At 37.8% G+C, this 19,270-nt stretch overlaps 1 protein-coding gene across 5 annotated transcripts in view; it reads right to left on the reverse strand.

Moving 5' to 3' along the window:
* LOC126048433 (N-acetylated-alpha-linked acidic dipeptidase 2-like) overlaps window positions 1-18,257 on the reverse strand; it is a 37,727-nt gene extending 19,470 nt beyond the window's left edge. The window contains exons 1-12 of one of the 5 annotated variants that reach the window (XM_049823451.1): window positions 18,001-18,257; window positions 16,373-16,484; window positions 13,236-13,422; window positions 12,019-12,120; window positions 11,083-11,208; window positions 10,162-10,348; window positions 8,947-9,040; window positions 8,567-8,665; window positions 6,274-6,359; window positions 5,558-5,677; window positions 5,035-5,117; window positions 2,159-2,222 (exon numbers count right to left, since the gene is read on the reverse strand). In XM_049823451.1, the coding sequence (XP_049679408.1) occupies window positions 2,159-2,222; window positions 5,035-5,117; window positions 5,558-5,677; window positions 6,274-6,359; window positions 8,567-8,665; window positions 8,947-9,040; window positions 10,162-10,348; window positions 11,083-11,208; window positions 12,019-12,120; window positions 13,236-13,422; window positions 16,373-16,484; window positions 18,001-18,082 (1,342 nt within the window). In that variant the 5' untranslated portion in view covers window positions 18,083-18,257. Of the gene's footprint in view, window positions 1-2,158; window positions 2,223-5,034; window positions 5,118-5,557; window positions 5,678-6,273; window positions 6,360-8,566; window positions 8,666-8,946; window positions 9,041-9,409; window positions 9,424-10,161; window positions 10,349-11,082; window positions 11,209-12,018; window positions 12,121-13,235; window positions 13,423-16,372; window positions 16,485-18,000 lie in introns of those variants that run through there. The other 4 variants (XM_049823452.1, XM_049823454.1, XM_049823456.1 and 1 more) reach the window with 4 other exon arrangements.
* Between the last annotated feature and the right edge of the window lie 1,013 nt (window positions 18,258-19,270).

The raw sequence follows: 19,270 nt of genomic DNA on the forward strand, positions 1-19,270 counted from the left end.
TAAGAGACTTGCAAGACATTTGGCATTTTATATTTCAGAAGTCTTATCCAAATAGGAGGCAACAAAGATGCAGAGTAATGTTTTGACCTACTGTCTCCTAAAATTCCCCTTTTACCACCACGCTGTGGCTTCTTCACTTTACGCCCATGAGATTTCCACATTACCTGCTGGCTATGTTGAGCTAGGTAAGTATCTCATACCAAAGTTGTCAGTTACAGCAGCAAGAGCCCCATCCAAAAGAAACTATCACTGCTTTTGAGGCAGGTAGGAATGTAAAGCAGTCTTCTCTATAGACTACAGTCACCGGTCAGCAGCTGGGCAAACACCTCTGCCCTCAAATACAGACGACAACAACAAAGAGGGGAAGAGGGATGAGAAGGCTGGGACATAATAAAACATGAGCTGACAGATAACACAGCTATTAGGTTTTGATATGGCTTTAGACCTTTGGGTCATCCTTTGCACAATGTGTACTAACAAGAGGACTAGACTGACAATTACAGAAAACCCCATGACGATGGAAAAACCCACTAGATAATGTTAATGATGTTTCCAAGGAGAGTCTATATTTGAGAACTGGAAATTAAAGTCACAAAATTGCTCAAAAGGATGACCCACTATTCTTCTTTTCATTGCTAAAGGACAACGAATAGAAATAATTTGCTGTCCAAAACCTGGCATAAGAAGTGCTGTGGAGAGTATATGATGATAAACAAAATAATTGGCAGAGTACCTGGATGCTATGGCTCTACAGGGGATTTTAATGCTAAGTCAGGTGAAAGATGTCCAAGATACTTAAAACAGTACACTGAATATGGTGTTCTTTTCCTTATTATATATTTCTTTTCCAGTGGTTTTGCTTTCACATTTTTCTTTAATGCATAAAGCAAGAGACATGTTTGAATAATCAAGATTTAGAAGAAAATTGTTAAGGCAGCAGCACGTTGGCTGCAAACCAACTAAAAAAATATGTGTTACAATCCATGCTGAGAATATGAAGCAGTTGTAAAGCTATTATTTCATTCGTGAGATCTTCTAGGCGTGAAATTCTGCTCTACTTTTTACACAGCATGTAGGCTGCATAATTGAAGGAACAGCTCTAACCCTCCCTATACCCCAACTCCAACTGAGCATTTAGAAACTGGGTTTGGCTTTTCTTTCTTTCCAATCCTTTTGTGACAGACAAAATTTTCAGCTGACAGGAATAAAAAGAGTTCTTAAATATGCCTGTTGATATCCATTTTATTCACACACAGTAAGCCCAAATAAGTTGGGTTTAACATTGGAAGAGCAATGCCCTAAATAACTGAGGTTATGATGCAGGACAGCTTCACAGGACTCTACTGACCGTTATTTCAGCACAGACAACAGTAAATGAAGTCCTTCTGTAATAAAGTTCAGTATAATTTAAGAAGGATTTTTGTGATTTAGGTCATAGTATTGGGCCCAAAACTCAATGCCCAGTTTCTAAGCAGCATTCCTGTATGACAGACTCTTCTCATAATCTGAAGGGCATAGTAAATTGGATAATGGTGGATCAGGTTTTTTGTGAAACACTCTTCAGCGCTTGTTCTTCTAGAAGAGCCCTGCCATAACACATATGTAACTCCCTGCATATTCTCCCTGCTCATATCAATGAACAAAGGTGACCACACTGGCCCAAAGCACCAAAATGGGTCCCAGCCCCACAAAATGTAAGCCTAAGGCCTCGACACAAATTATCTTAAGATTGTAATAAATTAGTGTCCTAAAATATTATAATTCCACAGGGAAAGGAGATGGAGCCGCAGGCAGAACAAGGAGAAGTCTGTTATAAATTAAAAGTGTAATTGTAAATTAAAGCTAATGCAGTTAAGAGAGAGTTTCACATTCAGGCTGCTCAGTTCATTAGCACAGAATACTAAACTCCTCCAGAGGAGACATTCTGGACTCCAGGCACGTGGGCTGCATCTCATGGATGGCACTATTTGCAACAAGAAAGCAGCATGAGAATTTAAATTGTTCTCTCTCTCCACTTAATTCTGCATTTGCCACACTTATTTTGAACACCGCATTATCTATCTTATGTTTGCCAGCTCTGGATGCAATAAATAATACACAGTGAACTATTAAAATTGACATCTGTGAAGTAAAGTGAGTTTAAAAATAAAAGACACACCTTCTATAGAAGAATCTGTGTTGATGTAAGCAACTGCCCGTTCCTGGAGGACTCTGGCATTTTCCTGGGATTGTAAAAGTGTAATTAACACTTTCAATTAGTGTCATTTAGTCAAGAGCATATTAAGTGCACTATTTTTTACAGCATTACTTTTAAGAACCAAGTCAGGATAGTAGCATAGTAGTAAGTAATTATATTAATGTTTGAGGAAGGGTCAATAATCTGGGCACATGAAAAGCACTCCTGCTTTCTGGGACTTAATTTGTTGTGGAAAACATCCACAAAATGTAGGTGCTGCCTGCTGCACCACACAGGAGCAAGATGGAACAGGAAAATTACTGAACACCATTGTAACAGGGTAAATGAAGGTTATACATGTGTTTTAACTCTGCACTTGCAGTGCTTTTTGAACATGCAATACGTGACTGTGAGGTCAGCCAGAATTTCTCCACAATTTTCATCCTTAGTTATTCATGTTGCTGTCATTTCTACACTCTTCCATTTCAAAAAGGGATAAGTCAAAGCACAGACATTTCCTATTAAAATGAATTTGACTGACTGCTTTGAGTCAACCAAGCATTGCTTTCATGCTAAATATATACACACACACTTGTTTAATTTTTTGCAAACTGGTAATTATGTTTGAAATGGATATTCTGATCAGTAAGTGGTATTTTACTAAGTCTTGGGTTTGTGATAGATATTCTAATTAGGTTAGTAATTGTCACTTGATTCACTCATTTTATAACCCAACTAATCATTTGTAAGTCATGTGAACTAAAAATTGAATTGGTAATTGATAACTTCATGACAAAATTAATATCTTTAAAACAAACAGTAGAGGAGATTCTGCAAAAGAATATGAAGGGAGGGAGCAAGCCTGTATATGCATACATGAGGCCTTGCATATATGCAAAAGCATATTTGCAACATAAAGAAATTCCTTCATTTATGAGCAATGGAGATTGTCTATGTAACAAAAGGATGTTGCCACAGTTGCACAGTCTTTTTCTTACACAGAAGACAGTGAATATCATGGGTTAATTTTCCTCAAGATTTACTACATGACAGATCTGGCAGCTGCAGAAAACATGAATGTAAGCTGTGAGGAATGTCTCTAGAGAAACTGAATCTAATTTAGGTGTCAAAGAGTAGGAATGCACACCACCAAGATGAAGCAAGAAAAGAATAATATAAAAACATTGAGGTTTAAATATGAATTGTGCTCATGGCTTTCTAACCTAGTAGAGCTTCCATTTCATGAAAGAATGGATGATAGATTACAAAAAATTAAATTATTAAACAAAAAAATTACAGAACAGCAGTAGCAATATGTGAACAAATCAAACATAAAAAACCCTCCTAATTTATTCATGACTTGCTCAAGAGAAATTGATCTTTTAAGTGTCATTGTTTTCTATTCCTCATAGTTAAAACAATTGTTTTTTCTTGATAGCATCTAAATATGTGTACAGATACATAGACAAAGAAATCACAAATAAAGTTTTATATACTGTATACTTTTGTTACCAGTGGAGTTCAGGTAGGATGAAACTTTAATGTCAACTCTCTAAAATCTCTCAGTAAATTATTTTAAAGATAATTCAAATGATGCTTTCTTCACCTAATGTCCCATATACCAACAGTAAGATGCAGAGAATCTATTGCAGCTGGAAGCCAAACAGTTTACGGGAGAAAGAATTAGTGCAAATCCAAAGGAACAGAAATCTCAGCTTTGTTAACAGAAGAATGATGGAATCCCTCTGGTGTTTGGGAGCATATTTCTGGTTTGTTCCCTCCTCTGACGTGCCATTTTGCTAAGTAATTTTGTGGTTTACATGCCCATAAACTCAAATAAAAAGATTAAAATATTTTATTTTACAGATTTAGAAAGCTCTATCCACATATCTAAATATAACCTTGTAAATAAAATTCTAACAGAAGAACAAGACAACACATTTCTGTTAAGCCATTTAGTACTAATAAATTGACATAGTTCAGCAGAAATGTGTTTCATCAGACAATTTTCTGCCTGCTCTATTTCTAATTTGGATTTTACAGACAAAGCAATGAAAACTCTTGCAAGACCTATATTTCTTACCTGGGCTGAACAAATCCACTTACAGGGTTAAGAACTGAACATGCCCAACAGGGAAAGGAAGAGAAGAACATTCAGAACCTCACTTCTGAATTTTCCAACATCTTTCTATCAGGCAGGAATATAGTCGGGGAACGCACTACAGAATTGATCGATTGTCCTGCCTCTGAGACTCTACAATACTAGAAGTTTCACAGGAATTTGGAACTATTCACTCATAGATTACCTATCCTTTCACTTGCCCAAGAGGATTAATTTCCACACAAAGGGCTTGGTGTGCTTATGGATCACAGGTACATGTGGTCAGTTTTTGTGCCTCAGTTTTATGTCCTGTGCCTTATTTCATAGCCTTGAGGTATGACTACAGGTGTGACACAAATAATGAACATGCTGTGTTTACATGACCTGGACTTTAGTTTATAGAAACTAAGGAATTTCTCAAATAGAAAATTAGAAAAGAAACCAATTTAGGTTACATAAAATGCTATCATTCTGTTAAATGAAGGGATAGATTTCCACATAGAGACCACTGAGGGACATTAGCTTTGAATCAAAGTAGATTTTTAAATCTTAGAAGAGTTAGTGCACTTATGTTGTAAGAAGTTAGGTAGGTAATTTTTATAAACATATGAGGGCCTCACAGCACCTGAAGGAGCCTGTTGTGCTCCAGTTTTACCTTGAAGATATTGACTGCATCTAGGTATAGATGCCACTGGGTACTGCAGCTGCCTGCAACAGACTTTCAGGTTTTGCTTTCTTTACACTATTTTTTATTTACCTCAGCCCATTCTGTGGAACCCAATAATCCAAATTCTTCTGCATCCCAGCTAGCAAAAATAATAGTTCGCTTAGGTCTCCAACCTGCAATCACATAGTTAAACTTGAAAATTCAACTGAAAGTTAAAAAGTCTAGTGAAAGATCACCACAGTTAATTTAAATCACTTTAAAAAAATAGCACTTAATTGATATAGCAATAAAAAAAATCCTCTCTAAACTCCTTAGAGGAACATATTATTGCAGAGGCATTTCTTCCTAATGCAGTAATTTCATTCCACACAACTAAGAGGGTACTATTACACTGATGAGAGACGTGAGGGAATAAATTCAGCCAGCTAAGATGCAATGCTACATATGCATCTCTTCAATGAATTTGCATCTTTCATAATGAAAAATAGAACTTTCTGTAGAGGTGAAAAGTTAAATCAACAAAACTACTTATGGGAACATTCAACACAGTTCCTCAAAGCTGTTACATATCATCACCATATCCATCATTTTATGTCTATAATAAGTAAGTTACCTTCCATCTTCATTTTACCAAAACTCCGTACAATCTCTTGCAGAACAGCTGCACCCGTAGTTGGATCGATACCACCAAATACCCAAGAGTCTCTATGACCTCCTAAAATAATATATCTGTCTGGAAACAAACACACAATATCAATCCTTAATTAAAAATGCATTTAGCTTGCCTGTATTTCCTTTGATTGCATACCTACTTGTGTCAAACAAAATATGAAGTTTAATACTAGTGCTACAAATTTATTTTTTAAGTTTATCTGCAATCATTCACTTACTCTACTGAAGAATATATATGAAGACAAGAAATATTTTATACATATTTTTCCACTTAAAAGTATTTCATATATATGACCTGCTACTATCAACAATAGTATGTCAAAGTCCCAAATCATCACTTGTTTTCTGTACTTTGCATTGTGTTAATTTTTGCCAAGGCAAAATGTATGAATGATGTAAGGGGAAACCTACTGTAAAATGACAGGCGTTATAAAAAAATTCTCTGACATCTATCATTCTAGCATTCCCATTCAAATATATTCTTGGGAATTCCAATGAAAAACAGTGTGATGGGAGGGACAGGACAACTATTAAGGGTTTCTCAGATTCCATATTATCTTGCTACCTAAAAAACTTGAAGTTTCTTGCAACATGAGAACAATTTCACCAAACACAAAATAAAGAAGGAATTAAAATCATCAAGCACCTGATGCTCACCTGGTTCCAGAGCTCCTCTGAGGATGCCAATGACATTGTAAATTCGTGTTATTTTATTGTTTGTATGAACATGCATTCTGACTTTTCTGAAATGAAAAGCAGTATGGAGTAATGATTTCTGACTGAGAAGGCAATAAAAAGTCAATGTTAATAACTTGTAAGCCAGAAAGTTTGTGCTTCTGTTCTGTTTTGTGTGTTCAGCACTGGTCTAACCTGTCATGTTGTATCAGTGTCCATTTTTTATTTCAGGTTAACCTGCTGACAGAAAGATGCCTTAGAAACAACCCTATGAAGTGGGCCAATCTACAAACCTTCAAACATTTACAGAATGTATTGAATTGTTATTTATGGGAATCAATCGGATATAATTGTGTATTAAAGGAGTAAACTGAGAAGCATATACAGTAATTAAAAATACATTTACATTTTGACCAAAATGATAATATTGGATATACTTATTTTTATAAAGAACACACTTCAGGTTTTTAGCACAATTCCATGTAATAAGATAGAACTTGGAGAGAAGGTCATTATAAATAATCATCCAGGAATAAACTGAAATCTCTGTTTAGGACAGCAGATCTAAGTGATCAAGATTTGTCAATCCTCCTCCCCCCCGCCCCCACCCCCCAGTAAAATCTGCTGTGAAATTTTATAAAAAGGAAGGAAATTCAAGTATTAGGAGAGCTAAAAATAATGTAGTATTCAGGTCCTCTTAACCTGTAGAATAAACAAAGCATCAAACAATGCTTTTTTTGTGTCTGGCAAAACCCCAAGAGTTTCACATTTGAAGTTATCTTTTCAGCAGCAAATCTGCATAGCTGTCAAAATCAAAACCTACTTCAGGACAGCTCCTGGATCTTTGCCCAGAAAATTACTGATACCAGCACCTTCAGCTTGCATATACTTGCACACTTTCCATGTGCAAGTGACTTTCTACCTAGACTCAGAAGGTTCATTTTGATATGGAGCTACTCTGAGAAAGAAGTATATGTAGGATTAGCCATATTTACAAAAACTGTTAGCCTATCAAGTAGGAAGATGTTATAAAGTGCATTCAAAAATATGTCCCATGTATATGTTTTGTGGATGAATCATATTGTTTCTTTTCTCACTGTTGCTCTTCAAGACATTCCAAACTGCACCTTAATTATGTCAAATATGCTTTCTTATTTATTTATTCTTACTTTATTCATTTTCAGCTAGTGTTAAAGCAGAGCAGGAAAGAATAATATCAATGAAGTCTTTATAAAATTATACATTCAGACATACTCTTGTTTTGCCAGAGGTGGAGCAGTGATAGTGATACATGATTTTTACACACTGTTCATTGTGATACACTACCAGTCCTCACAGAATAATCTCTCACATAAACTGAAAGTATTTTTACATGAAAAAGTGAGAGAAAAGTGATCTTCAGCTTTATCTATTATAGCTTACCAGTTATAAACAAGGAAGAATGCTATGACAGTCCCTGACAGCCAGTCAAATCCCTGAGCACCAAACACAATTGTAACGTGACTTGGTCTGCTGGAGAGCGACTCTGAGTGCTGAAGACCTGGACAGTTGTATTTCTCTGTTAGAGCTGAAAAAATGTAAACCGCAAACATACTATTGCTAATCCAACTGGTCAAAGGCCAGTTCCTCCAAGACAAATTAGTAACATGTATGTGCTTAGGGCTCTTCCGTCCTGTTATTCTTTAGGGCCTTCAACCATGGGGCCTACCAGCTTTGGGGAACAGTTGGTAGACTCCCAAATCATTGCCACACTTTACAGCTCTAAGTTCACAGAAACCCTGGGAGGCTTCCAGTGGACAAGGGAAACATACATAGAGGAGAACTACTGAATTGTCAGGCCTTCCCTGTTGGACTGGTACAAGCTGGCTGTCCTATTGTCCCCTTGGTCATCAGAAACAGAAAAGAAAGACCAAACTTGAAGTGAGGAGGAAGTTTAGGGTTAATTCAACAGTATTAAAAAATGTCTACTGACTACAGCCATTTTGAAAAGGACCAGTGAAACAATGTCTGAACCTTAAAGTAAGGATTAAAGTTGGAATGACAGAGCTGGACCTATACCCTCTGAATCTACACATTGGCACTGGGGACACTGAACAAAACCATAGTTTTGATAATTTATTTTCAAATTCTAATAATTATCACCAAGTGTTGCCTATTAAGAAGGAAGTAAATTTCTACAGAATATCTCTAGATGTACTGTTTCACAGTGTTTTTCTTGCTGAGACTTTTTTTTTTTTTTTCAATATTTTATAAATAGGCAAGTGTTAAAACAGACCTTGTAGAAGAGTTGTCTGCAAATCCTGGCCCTATGTTGTAAGACACATTGAGACTTCCCTTCCAGCTGCTGTCTGGAGCTGCAGGTCCTCCCATTGCACTGTTCAGTGAAAACCAAGACAAATGTAGTTGACCAGTAGGCTAAAACCTTAAATTCCCTTAATGATTACTGCACCTAAAACAAGGTGGGTTTACAAAATTCTTAAAAAAATTATGCCAGAAACAGATTGCTTTGAATTTTCCACATTTTCTGAAGCACACACTACTACAAAAGTGTAATAAATACAAGTAATAGCATAGGTTTTACCAACATAGTATAAAAAGTTTTGCTGCACATTTGTGAATACTGACTTCTGGTGAGGAGGACTGATGTATACTCACCGTAATAATACTTCTGCATCATGATATCCAATGGGATGAACTGGGATTTTGGGAATCCCTACACCTTCATTAACTTTATACCTGAAAGTGTACTCTGAGAAACCAGAACAAAATGTTAAGTTTATAGTGTTCTTAGCAACTTTCACCAAACTGGAAATACTTTTGAACAGTGCAGCCACACAGTAGCCATGAGTATGCATGAATTTTTTAATTCTTACACCATTTCTTAGATACTGCTTCTAGGAACCCAAAATGTAATGACAGAACCACAAACCCAATAGTGCATCTGCACAGCTGTGTAAGAGAAATCCCCACATTTGATGCAAGGTTAAATTTGCTGTCCATCCATATTATCAGATCTCCTCAAAGGTGACTGTGGGAATAGCAAGCTGGTGTGTGAGGTGAAGATGGCCCCTGTGCAGCCTGTGGGCAAGCTGCAAAAGACATCCACAGATGCATTTACCTATGCTGAAGACAGTCAATTATCTCTGAATCTGGCGGGCCAGACACACACAATCTATCCTATTTTTTCAGTAGGTTGTTGTCTTATGTTGTCTTATGCCCCCCAGAATGGTCACACAATCCAGAAGCACCCCTGTATTCCCATGCCATCAGCAGACAGGACTGGTAGGCATCTTAGTTCAGACTGAGTTCAGGATGCCTACAAGGACAAGACAAGCTCATGGTGCCAAGTTTTGCAAGACTCCAGGCTACTGTTACTTTTACTACAGAAATTTTACTCCCTGTAAAGAGGATTTTAAACTGGTTTTGTGCTTGGAATTTAGGATCAGCCAGGAAACATACCTCCAAGCAAAGCTATTACTCTTCTTTGATGGTAGACTATAATCTAGTTTAAACGGGTCCTCTTGAGAAACACAGATATTTAAAAATGACTATAAATTCTCAGCCATTTTCTGCTGCTTCACAGTCTGTAAACTCACCCATCCTGCTTTTCTAAGAGTTACAAGGCTGAGATCATACAAAGAGATTTTCCTAAAAACTTACTTTCCCTGCATAACTCAAAAGCAACCAGTTGAAATGTCATACAGGTAGATCTTAGTCTGCAATAGGAAAATTAACTACTGCTAAAAATAATTTTAAGCAGCTTTTTTCTTTGCATCTGTACTGAAAATGGATGAATTTCTAGTGCCACAATAACTTTCAGCACCAGTTTATAAACTACTTGATGGCCCAGGGTACAGACCTTTCACTCACCTTTTGCAGGATAACCTGGTGTTAGAGGGTCCCCAGCGCCATTCAGGTTTAACACATTCCCACGCTGGACTCCTCCACCTGGAAGGTTCCAGCCATCTGGATAAGCATCTACTCCTGGGGCACAGTAGTCAGCAGGGTCTGAATAAAGTATGATCCCTCGGGCTCCTGCTAATATGGCATTTTTAACCTGTGAAATTATTTGCTTTTAGGAAATATGGCATTTTTAACCTGTGAAATTATTTGCTTTTAGGAAATGCTTTGGTGGTTTGTTGTTTGTTTTTTGTTTTTTGTTTTTTTTTTTTAAAAGCAGTAATAAATCTGAATGTTGCAATTTACTTCCATGGGGAAGTAGCTTTAGAAGTTGCATATATGGAAGAGTGAAAATGACCACAGACTCAGCAGAACAAACCACAGTGAAACACAGCACGTTCATTATTTGTGTCACACCTTTAGTCATACCTCAAGGCTATGAAATAAAGCACAGGACATAAAACTGAGGCACAAAACCTGACCGCTATCCCCACTGTCCCACTATCATCAGTTTTGTCAGAGTTGTTGTCTAAAGTCAGAAGAGTTAGTTATTCAATCTCTGTGCTCCTTGTCAAATACTTACTTCTTCAAAGTACTGCAGTTCTATGGATGAAAGGTACTAAAACCCCTGGGTCTACAAACTACTCAGTTCCCTAAACTAATCTCTTGCAAGAACTGTCTAAGGAGTTTGCCATCATCTCAGCCTCAGGAGATTAATACATTCTTCTGTTCTTATTGTTTTAAAGTTATTCTTAGAATGCAGTCACAATGGATACATTGCAGACTTCCTTACACTCTTTATGTTCCAATTTACAGCCCTCGTTATCTCCCACCGGCTCTATCATGAGCAGTGTCTGACCCACAGAGGAAAAAAGAAAACACAACCCTTACTTTGTTTCCTCTGAAGATTTTCCCATATCTGGCAATGACAATCTTTCCTGTACAGTTAATTCCCATTTCACGCTCCAGCTTAAAAAAATCTTCAGTACGACCATAATTCACATATAGCAGATCTGCCTGCACAGAAAAAGAAAAGCAGTTTCATGGCAACTGATCATTCAACAAACACAATATCTGATTTCAGAAATAAACAGTTTTATTCACTGTGTATGATACAGTTATTTTTTTGCATTTCTATAAGTGAGATCCAGTGCCCATAAAAATGATAGCAAAAGATATACATAATATTCTATAGGAAGCCTTGGCTCAAACTGCTGACCTTTCTATATTATCCTGCACTTAACAGCAGCCCTATAAACTGGGTTCAGAACTTAAATCAATGTACTTTGCTAAACTGACAAAATTCTGTGGCCATGAAAAAATAGTGGTATTCCTTGCATATGCAAACACTCGCTATTATATGATTTCATTTATTCAATGCAGTGATGTCCCTGACTTGTTCCTCCATGATGAATTATCAGATTGAAGGACTTTTGTAGCCTTTGAAGACATTCACTGAATCCAAAATGTCTTCCAATTTGATTTATATGTTGCTATTTCTACTTAAGACTTAAGCAAGTCCTCTCCGTATGGTTGAGTAATGTGGAGTAATCTGAGATGTATCCAACATTTTCCATAAAGATAAAAGCTTTTCACTTATTATGTGATTCAGAGTTCTAGCAATTTGAGAAAGCTTTTTTTTGTAATAGGAGACTTCTAACCTTCACACAATATGTGGCCTACCTGTCCTTAAGTGTTCTCTTATACTAATGGTTAATTAAAACTACTACAACAAATATTTTGAGAAGTTGGAGCAATCTATCCCAGCAAGTGTTTCACAAAATATGACTTCAGCTAATAATACTCTTACATAATCTTTTTTCTTACCTCTGGCACACCTTGTGCTGAAAAAGCATTATATGGTGGTAGTATATCAGTAACATTTTCGTACCCCTGAGGAGGTGGTTCAAACAATGATGTATTGAAAATCTATCAATAAATAAGAGAAGTCTTTGGTCAGACACTCTACCTCCAGGCACAAGTTTGTACACTAAGCTTGGTTATTGCAAATGATATGCTAGATTACATAAATTGTTAGCAAAAAATACAATTCTAACCAGCACGCATAAGTTTAAACAAAAAAAACAGCTAGGGATACATAGCTGAATTTGTGTAACAGAATGCAGATATTAATATAGAGAGGTAGATCATTTGTCAGAAGATGCTCATCAGTCACTGCCTGAACCTAAGCAAAGAAGTAGCTGAAAATTGCCAAGAGGTGGCGGCAATAAAAAGACATAGTTCATCCATGCCAGCCCAGGTATTTTTTGTGATTACTTCCACCTGTATTATTACTCTTCTCTTCATCTCTTTGCTAGTTATGCTCCAGTTAAATGTGCTGCCTTTTATCACTATCTATTGTAACACTCATGTTGCCTCAAGATTCATGTCCACTTTTTGTCACCTTGTGAGATTATAGCTGAGAGATTGTTATGGGGTTTCTGGAAGAATTTCTCCATTCTTTCACCTCTAAGCTCATGTCACCCCCGAGCACATATTCCTTAGTTTCTGCCAGGGCTCTTCACCCCTACCTATGTGCTATGATGCTTCTCTAGCAGTCCCATCTCCTCTAGTCGCTCAGGCTCCTTGTCAGATTCTACATCTACTTCTTTATTCCCCTGTGTGTAGAAAATGGAGAATGGACTACAGCTGTAATGGACCAAATGATCATTATTATTTAGGAGACACCATAGGAAGCCAGTAGGATCAGGTTCAGATCAAATAAAAGGAGGTAGTACTTCATACAGTGGACAGTATCTGTGTGGCGTTCCTTACCTCAGCATGTTGTGGAAGCAAAAATTGTACAGATGTTCAAGCAGAGATTGGATAGGTACTTGGAGGAGAGGTCTAACAAGGGTCACTAACTGGATAAATACTTGGAAATGAGGTCTAATAAGGATTCTTAAAGAGACTAATTGCACCATGCTGGATTTTTTATCATATTATAAAGCACACGCTGGGATGACTGGGTGGGAGAGCAGAGGAAGACACTGTTTCTTTAAAGAAGTCTTAAACAAATATAGTTTAATCATTAAAAAGATCACCTCATTCCCTTGATCATCAATTACTGAGATGTAGTTTGGCTGCGTTTCATTTGGGTATGAAAGAAGCACATCATAATGAACGAGTTCTACTGAATCCAGTCCAAATTCCTTCCACTGGCCTTGAATTTGTTTGGCAAGAAGAAGATTCTGTTCCGTTCCTGCGAGGTGAGGCAACTTGGTAAATGAGCTAGAATAAAACAGAAAATTGCTAGTAAGCAGCAAATGCAGAGAGGCACAATAGTGAACAAGGATCAGTGTCTATAAAGCTTATCGTCAAGCCACATGCATGGAAAGTAAGGTCTTATGGTTAAAGTCTGGGCTGTATAACATGTTTGTTTATCAGAGTCTGCAACAGGATAAGCACAAAATGTTGTCACAGCAGAGGATCTTCCCTGAGGCCTTAAGATAAGTCAGCTGAACCTTTCTCTTTGCATAACAGAAATAGCCACATCTACACATAAGCAATGAAAATCAGTGTCCAAGACATTCAGCAAAAGAGTATGAACACTATGCAAGGAGCAGAAGTAGATACAGAAAAGCTACACATTCAGAAAGAAGCCCTCCAAATAGTTCTGGTATCTGATGATGGGTTTGTACATTGTTGGCATATTGTACCAATAAGTTTAACTTGAAAATCATTACGTCAAATTACTTGCACAGATTCGTTCTTTTTTTCTTAATCAAAAGCCTGAATAATCAAAGCCTTCTTAACATTTACATCCAGATCAGATATAACACATAACGGTGATAAATAGTCAGAAACAATACCCAGCCCTTCTGGGCTACCCTGCACAAATCTGTCTACAATTTGTTTGGTCCACTGAACAAATGATTTCTGGAGAACGCTGATCAGTCAGCCAGGTACTAAGCACTGCCTTTGAATTCCCAACATGCTACTTGTTAATGGCTGCCCCATTATGTCAGATACCATTAATTACCATTAATTAGTGGTACCAAATACCATGATTAGTACCACTTCAACATGTCAGTTCAGACTATTTTCAACCCCTGTAACAGCTTGTTCTTCAGTATGCGCTTCCTCAGCTTCCAAATGAGAATGCCACAGGAGACGACATCCAAAGCCTTGTTAAAGTCAAGGATGTTACAGCCACCGTAATGTCTCCACTCATCCACGTAGCCAGTCACTTCCTCACAGAAGGCCATCATGCTGATCATATAAACAACTAGTAAAGAAATGCTGACTGTTCCTAACTATCTTTGTGTCCTTCATGCGTTTGGAAACAGATTCAGGAAGGATGTTTGGTCACCCTTCCAGGGACTTATGTGAAGCTGACCGGCCCACAGTCCCCCCATGTTGTCCTTCCCTTACTTAAAGATGGGCACGTCAGCCCTTTTCAGCCACCAGGGATGTCTTTCAATCACCAGAACTTCTCATAGAGAACAGCCTTGCAAACATAACATCCAGGTCTTTCCTGTGAATCCCACCTGGCCCCCTAGATTTGAATCCATCTCGATTCGCTAAGTAGACCACAACCTTCTGTTCTCTGCTGTTGTCTTTCCTTCTCTTTAAACTGTGCAGGTATGCACCGAGGTCTGGAAGCAACCTTTGCCAAAGCTTATGGCCTGTCTCTTCTTGCGCTTTAATTCTCTAGAGTATTTCAAGTACCTGTTAATTCCTTAAGTACTCTAGTTTAAATACTACAAATGCCCTAAGGGAAAATATACTGAACAACACATGATGCCTTTTTTCAATTTTTCACTTCCAGTTTCATCCTTGCCAGAGGAAATGCTAAGGTCAAAGTGTCTGCATTTTCTGAGACTCATAGTTTCTTTTTCCCCACTTCATAAAAGCAGATTTAGTAGTCTGAAAAACTAAGAATATGGTCAAAATTCTCAAGTTCACATTTTTATGCTTTTAAAAAACTTTCTGGATAGTGTATTAATGTAATTTTTCTGCAGTTCCTGATTTTTATTTGAATTTAGGAAAAAACCCCAAAACAGTGTGAAGCATTTGGCCTATCATCAAAGCAAGCAGATAAACCGGATACCATTAATACCCTATGGCGAAGAAACTTTAGCATAATTACAGAGCTATTTTATACTGTCATCAATCTCTGTGTTGCCTAGATTCTCACTCAAACATAATCTTCAGGAACTCTCCAATCTACTGAGAGCAACAAATACAAAATAAGATAAGGCCTAGAGACTTAAAAAGCTAATTGATGTTAGAAATGAAACCTTTTGGGTTTAGAATGAATGTAGAGAAATCAAATTTGTCAGTAATCCTTTGATGTTTGTGATGCAGCTGCTGACTTACATGCTAAATACCAACATGTTACTAAGCAGAGATATTTGTTTACTTTTTCTGCGAATATATTTGTTCCTCTGTTGAAGATATAAATACATATAATAATGTTGGGTTTTTTTTCATTTCCAGTGGAATACACAGCAAAACAAGAGAGTATTTCTATATCCCTAGCATTTTAGATGTTTTGAAAGAACCATGTGGATGCATTAGGATGCAAAAAAGAATATTTAATAACAATTACATCATGCAAGACTTAACCAAACCATACACATACACTGCACATGGATAGGGCTTTTCATCTTCTGAAACAGAAGACAGGGTATAATGGGATCTGGCCACACTAAAGGAATTAATGCTACATTTAATATATTAATTTTCTACTTAGACTAGCTGCTCAAACTCAAAGTTTAAGGAGACACTGGACAGATTATCAATCGAATGTAATTAATAGCAGTAAGTGTATCCCAAATAAAGTAAAATCGTCTCAGTCTGAGACAAAGCAAAGTTATCCAGTGTTAGAACTTCAGACACTTGTGAGGAAAAACCAGACACTTATACTGCATTAAATCAAGACTATGGAAAATCATAATAAAAAAGCATGATAAGCACTGGCAGTAATGCAGGTTGAGGGAAGTACACTTAACAGTACAACCACTCCAAAAAGGTAACTTCAAAAATGGGGACGGGGGGAATGAAAGGGTTGCGAGTCTGTCCCTTCTCCTTCCCCCAGACATTCTGTACAAACCAAATACTTCAAAACCATCTTAACAGCTCTGCTTTCAGAGGCTGTTCCTTGGAGCTGATATTACCACTTTCTGTCTTTTTTAAGTGATAAAATTATTCAAAACCCAAGATGCACAGGGCTTACCGAAGGAATTGCTTGATGTTTTCTGCTTTCATTTCAGCCACAAGTTTCTGTCGCACATTTTGATCGACATCTGAAGAGTTGGGGTTTTTTTCAGTCAGTTTCGTAAACCATCCTGGAACACATTTGAGAAGCTTCCTGCTTAGCGAGAACCCCAGTCCTCACCTGTTTGAGTCCACATGCAACCTAAAGTACTAAAGTCTCATTAAAACCACGAGAATGAACAGGGCTTAGAGCACCCTCTGTCAGTGTTTGCTGGCTCAAACATAGAAATCAAGCAGAAAAATAAAATACACTTAATTGACTGAATTGCCAAAAAAGTGACAGAATTAAAACAACACACCCTAAATCTCTGCTAAATATAGTCCCCTTTTAAGGCAGATTCATTTCTCATTAATGTTAGACTAAAGTTTAAATGCTCAATTAACTGTCTCCAGTGTGAGGATTGAAGTCCTGATACTCATGATGAAATTCCCATATTTAATTTATACATATATTTAAAAATATGTGTGTAAGCATAATTAAAGTGAAGGTCTAGGACTCAACAGCCACCCTGCCAGCATTATAGTAGTTACAGGTTTGGGGAAGGGTGGGGTTAGTCTATTTAATAATTAAAGGAATAAAGTTAACTGTGACCCAAGTCAGTTTTAAAAAGGTAAGGATTTTTCAGTAGCCATAAATCTGAAAGGAGAGACTATGTATCAACTACATGAATTTGTCTGAAAAAAAACCCCAAACAACAAATCCTTTTATTATTATTATAGCTAGAAAACCCCAAACTGGGAAAACTGTCATAATAAAGCCAAGTATATGTGCTGTCACATGCACAATCTATATGACCTGTTAGACTTAAATGCAATTGTAGTAACAGTCTGAACATAATGGTGATACTGGATCAGACCAAAGGTCCATCATGCCCAGCATCCTGTTTTGGAGCATGGCAAAAAGATGTTGTTCAGGGAAATGTATAAGAATAGCACAAGCATCAGAAATTTGCAGCTCAGGAATCTTCTAAATCAAACTCATGTTTTTTATATTTAATAGCCCTCATGGACTTTTCTGTCATGCTTCAGCCTTAGGTATGTGCTACAACACAAGTTTAAAAAGGACAGATGCAGACATGCAATTTTAGACTTAAAATCAAATGCTGCAAGTGACTGCAGAAAAGAATCTAATGTTCTAGTACAGTTCATCGTACATGATGAAAAATTCAGCAACTCCACTCTTGGCTGTCAGTCAAAACTCCTCCTCTACACTCTGCCCTTAATTTCTAAAATAGCAACTGAATAGGAGCATTTAAATAGCTCTTCAGTAAAAATCAGGAAATACAAATAAAAAAATAATCCTGGAGGTTTAATCTCTCCTCTTTGAATGTCTGACTGCCTGTTAAGGGAAGCTATCCATTCACCGGGACTCATCCTGGGCTGAAGCACGCAGCTGTTATAGTCCTTGCTCCCTAAAGACCAAAATTGCTAAACAACCTCTTAGAAAAACAACGGGACGAGTATTTCATAGCATCCCTAAAAAGCAGTAAAAGCTCCCTGATGGGGAGTTAATCACAACAGGGGTTGCACATAAGGATCTGCAGAGGGCAAGGGCTGTGGGCTGAGCCCCTGTGTCTCTGTACTCACCTGCAAGAAAGCCCAGCAAGAAACAGGCCAGCAGCCCGGGGCAGCTCAGCCATGTGCGGAGGGTGGCCTTGCTCCTGGCCATGGGGACACGGAGGCCGGCAGCTTTGCAGGCGGCGAGGAGGGCAGGCAAGCGGCCGCCTTCCTCCTCCTCCCTCTCCTCCTCCTCCTCTTCCCGCCCTCAGCCCCAGGGCTGCCCCTGGCTTCTGTGTTTTTCAGCTCTCTTTCTGCCTAACCAGCCTTAATCCCTGGATGACGATGACATGATTTTCTGAGTACAATAAAGCACTCCTCCATTTCTTAGTCTGACCCCACAAGACAGCTTGTGTGTAGCTGTGTGTGTATCTGTGCAACAAGTATGCACCTAGACTGTGCACCAACCAATGCATAAGTACTATCTTCAAAGCTATTTTCTATTAATTATCAGGACTTTCTAGTTTTGAAAGTTCCTGGTTTAGGCTTAACCACAATCAGTATTTGTTCCCGTGGAAGTGGCCAAGAGATAAAATGGAGGAACGGAAAACTTGTTTTCTCTTTACCAAGGAAGCACTGAATTGCTCCCCTTTGTAATCTGTGGTTACATTAATCCTTGGCAAGTGATGAATGCTTAGAGCAGCTAAGAATGCAATTTAGATTATCCAATGGGGACACTTCCAGACGTCATCCAATTTGCAACTGCGAAAAGTTACAAAATTATTTCCTATATTCTCTAGCTTTTTACAGTTTGGATTACAAGGTTCTTAGGATCCTAGTCTAATTCAGCCAAATCCATCTGTGTCTCATGGGAAAGGACACAACTTCAGCCCAGGGAATAATCAAGATATTACATAGAATCACCATATTTTGTATGAACTTACCCTGGCCTTGCACATCACTCCGTGCTGGTAAGCTCCTGCACAGCTACACGGAAGCCAAGACCGAAGTTTCTGGAACTGAGGACTTGCCCATCGGAGACCAGTTATCTGGCTGAAGATGAGAAAATTTTTCTGGGAGCCTGGACATGCTCTGGGTTCTTACCACTTGCTCCAAAAGAGTCCAAAGTAGGTACATTTTGTGAAAGAAATGGAAGTACTCCAAGTTTCAAAACTTCCTTAAATACACTAGGTTGCACTGAAAACATTCAGAAACAGCTGAAAAGACTAGTTAATGTCCTAATTACTTCATTAAGGCTTTTCAGAGATTAGAGGAGAACTACATCACTCGGGTGTTCTGCACCAGTCACAGCCACTGTCTTAGGCATACGGCTGGATGTGTTTGTTCAAATGATAAGCAC

The sequence above is a fragment of the Accipiter gentilis genome, chromosome 19 (assembly GCF_929443795.1).
Source record: "Accipiter gentilis chromosome 19, bAccGen1.1, whole genome shotgun sequence".
In the NCBI taxonomy this organism is placed as follows: domain Eukaryota; kingdom Metazoa; phylum Chordata; class Aves; order Accipitriformes; family Accipitridae; genus Astur; species Astur gentilis.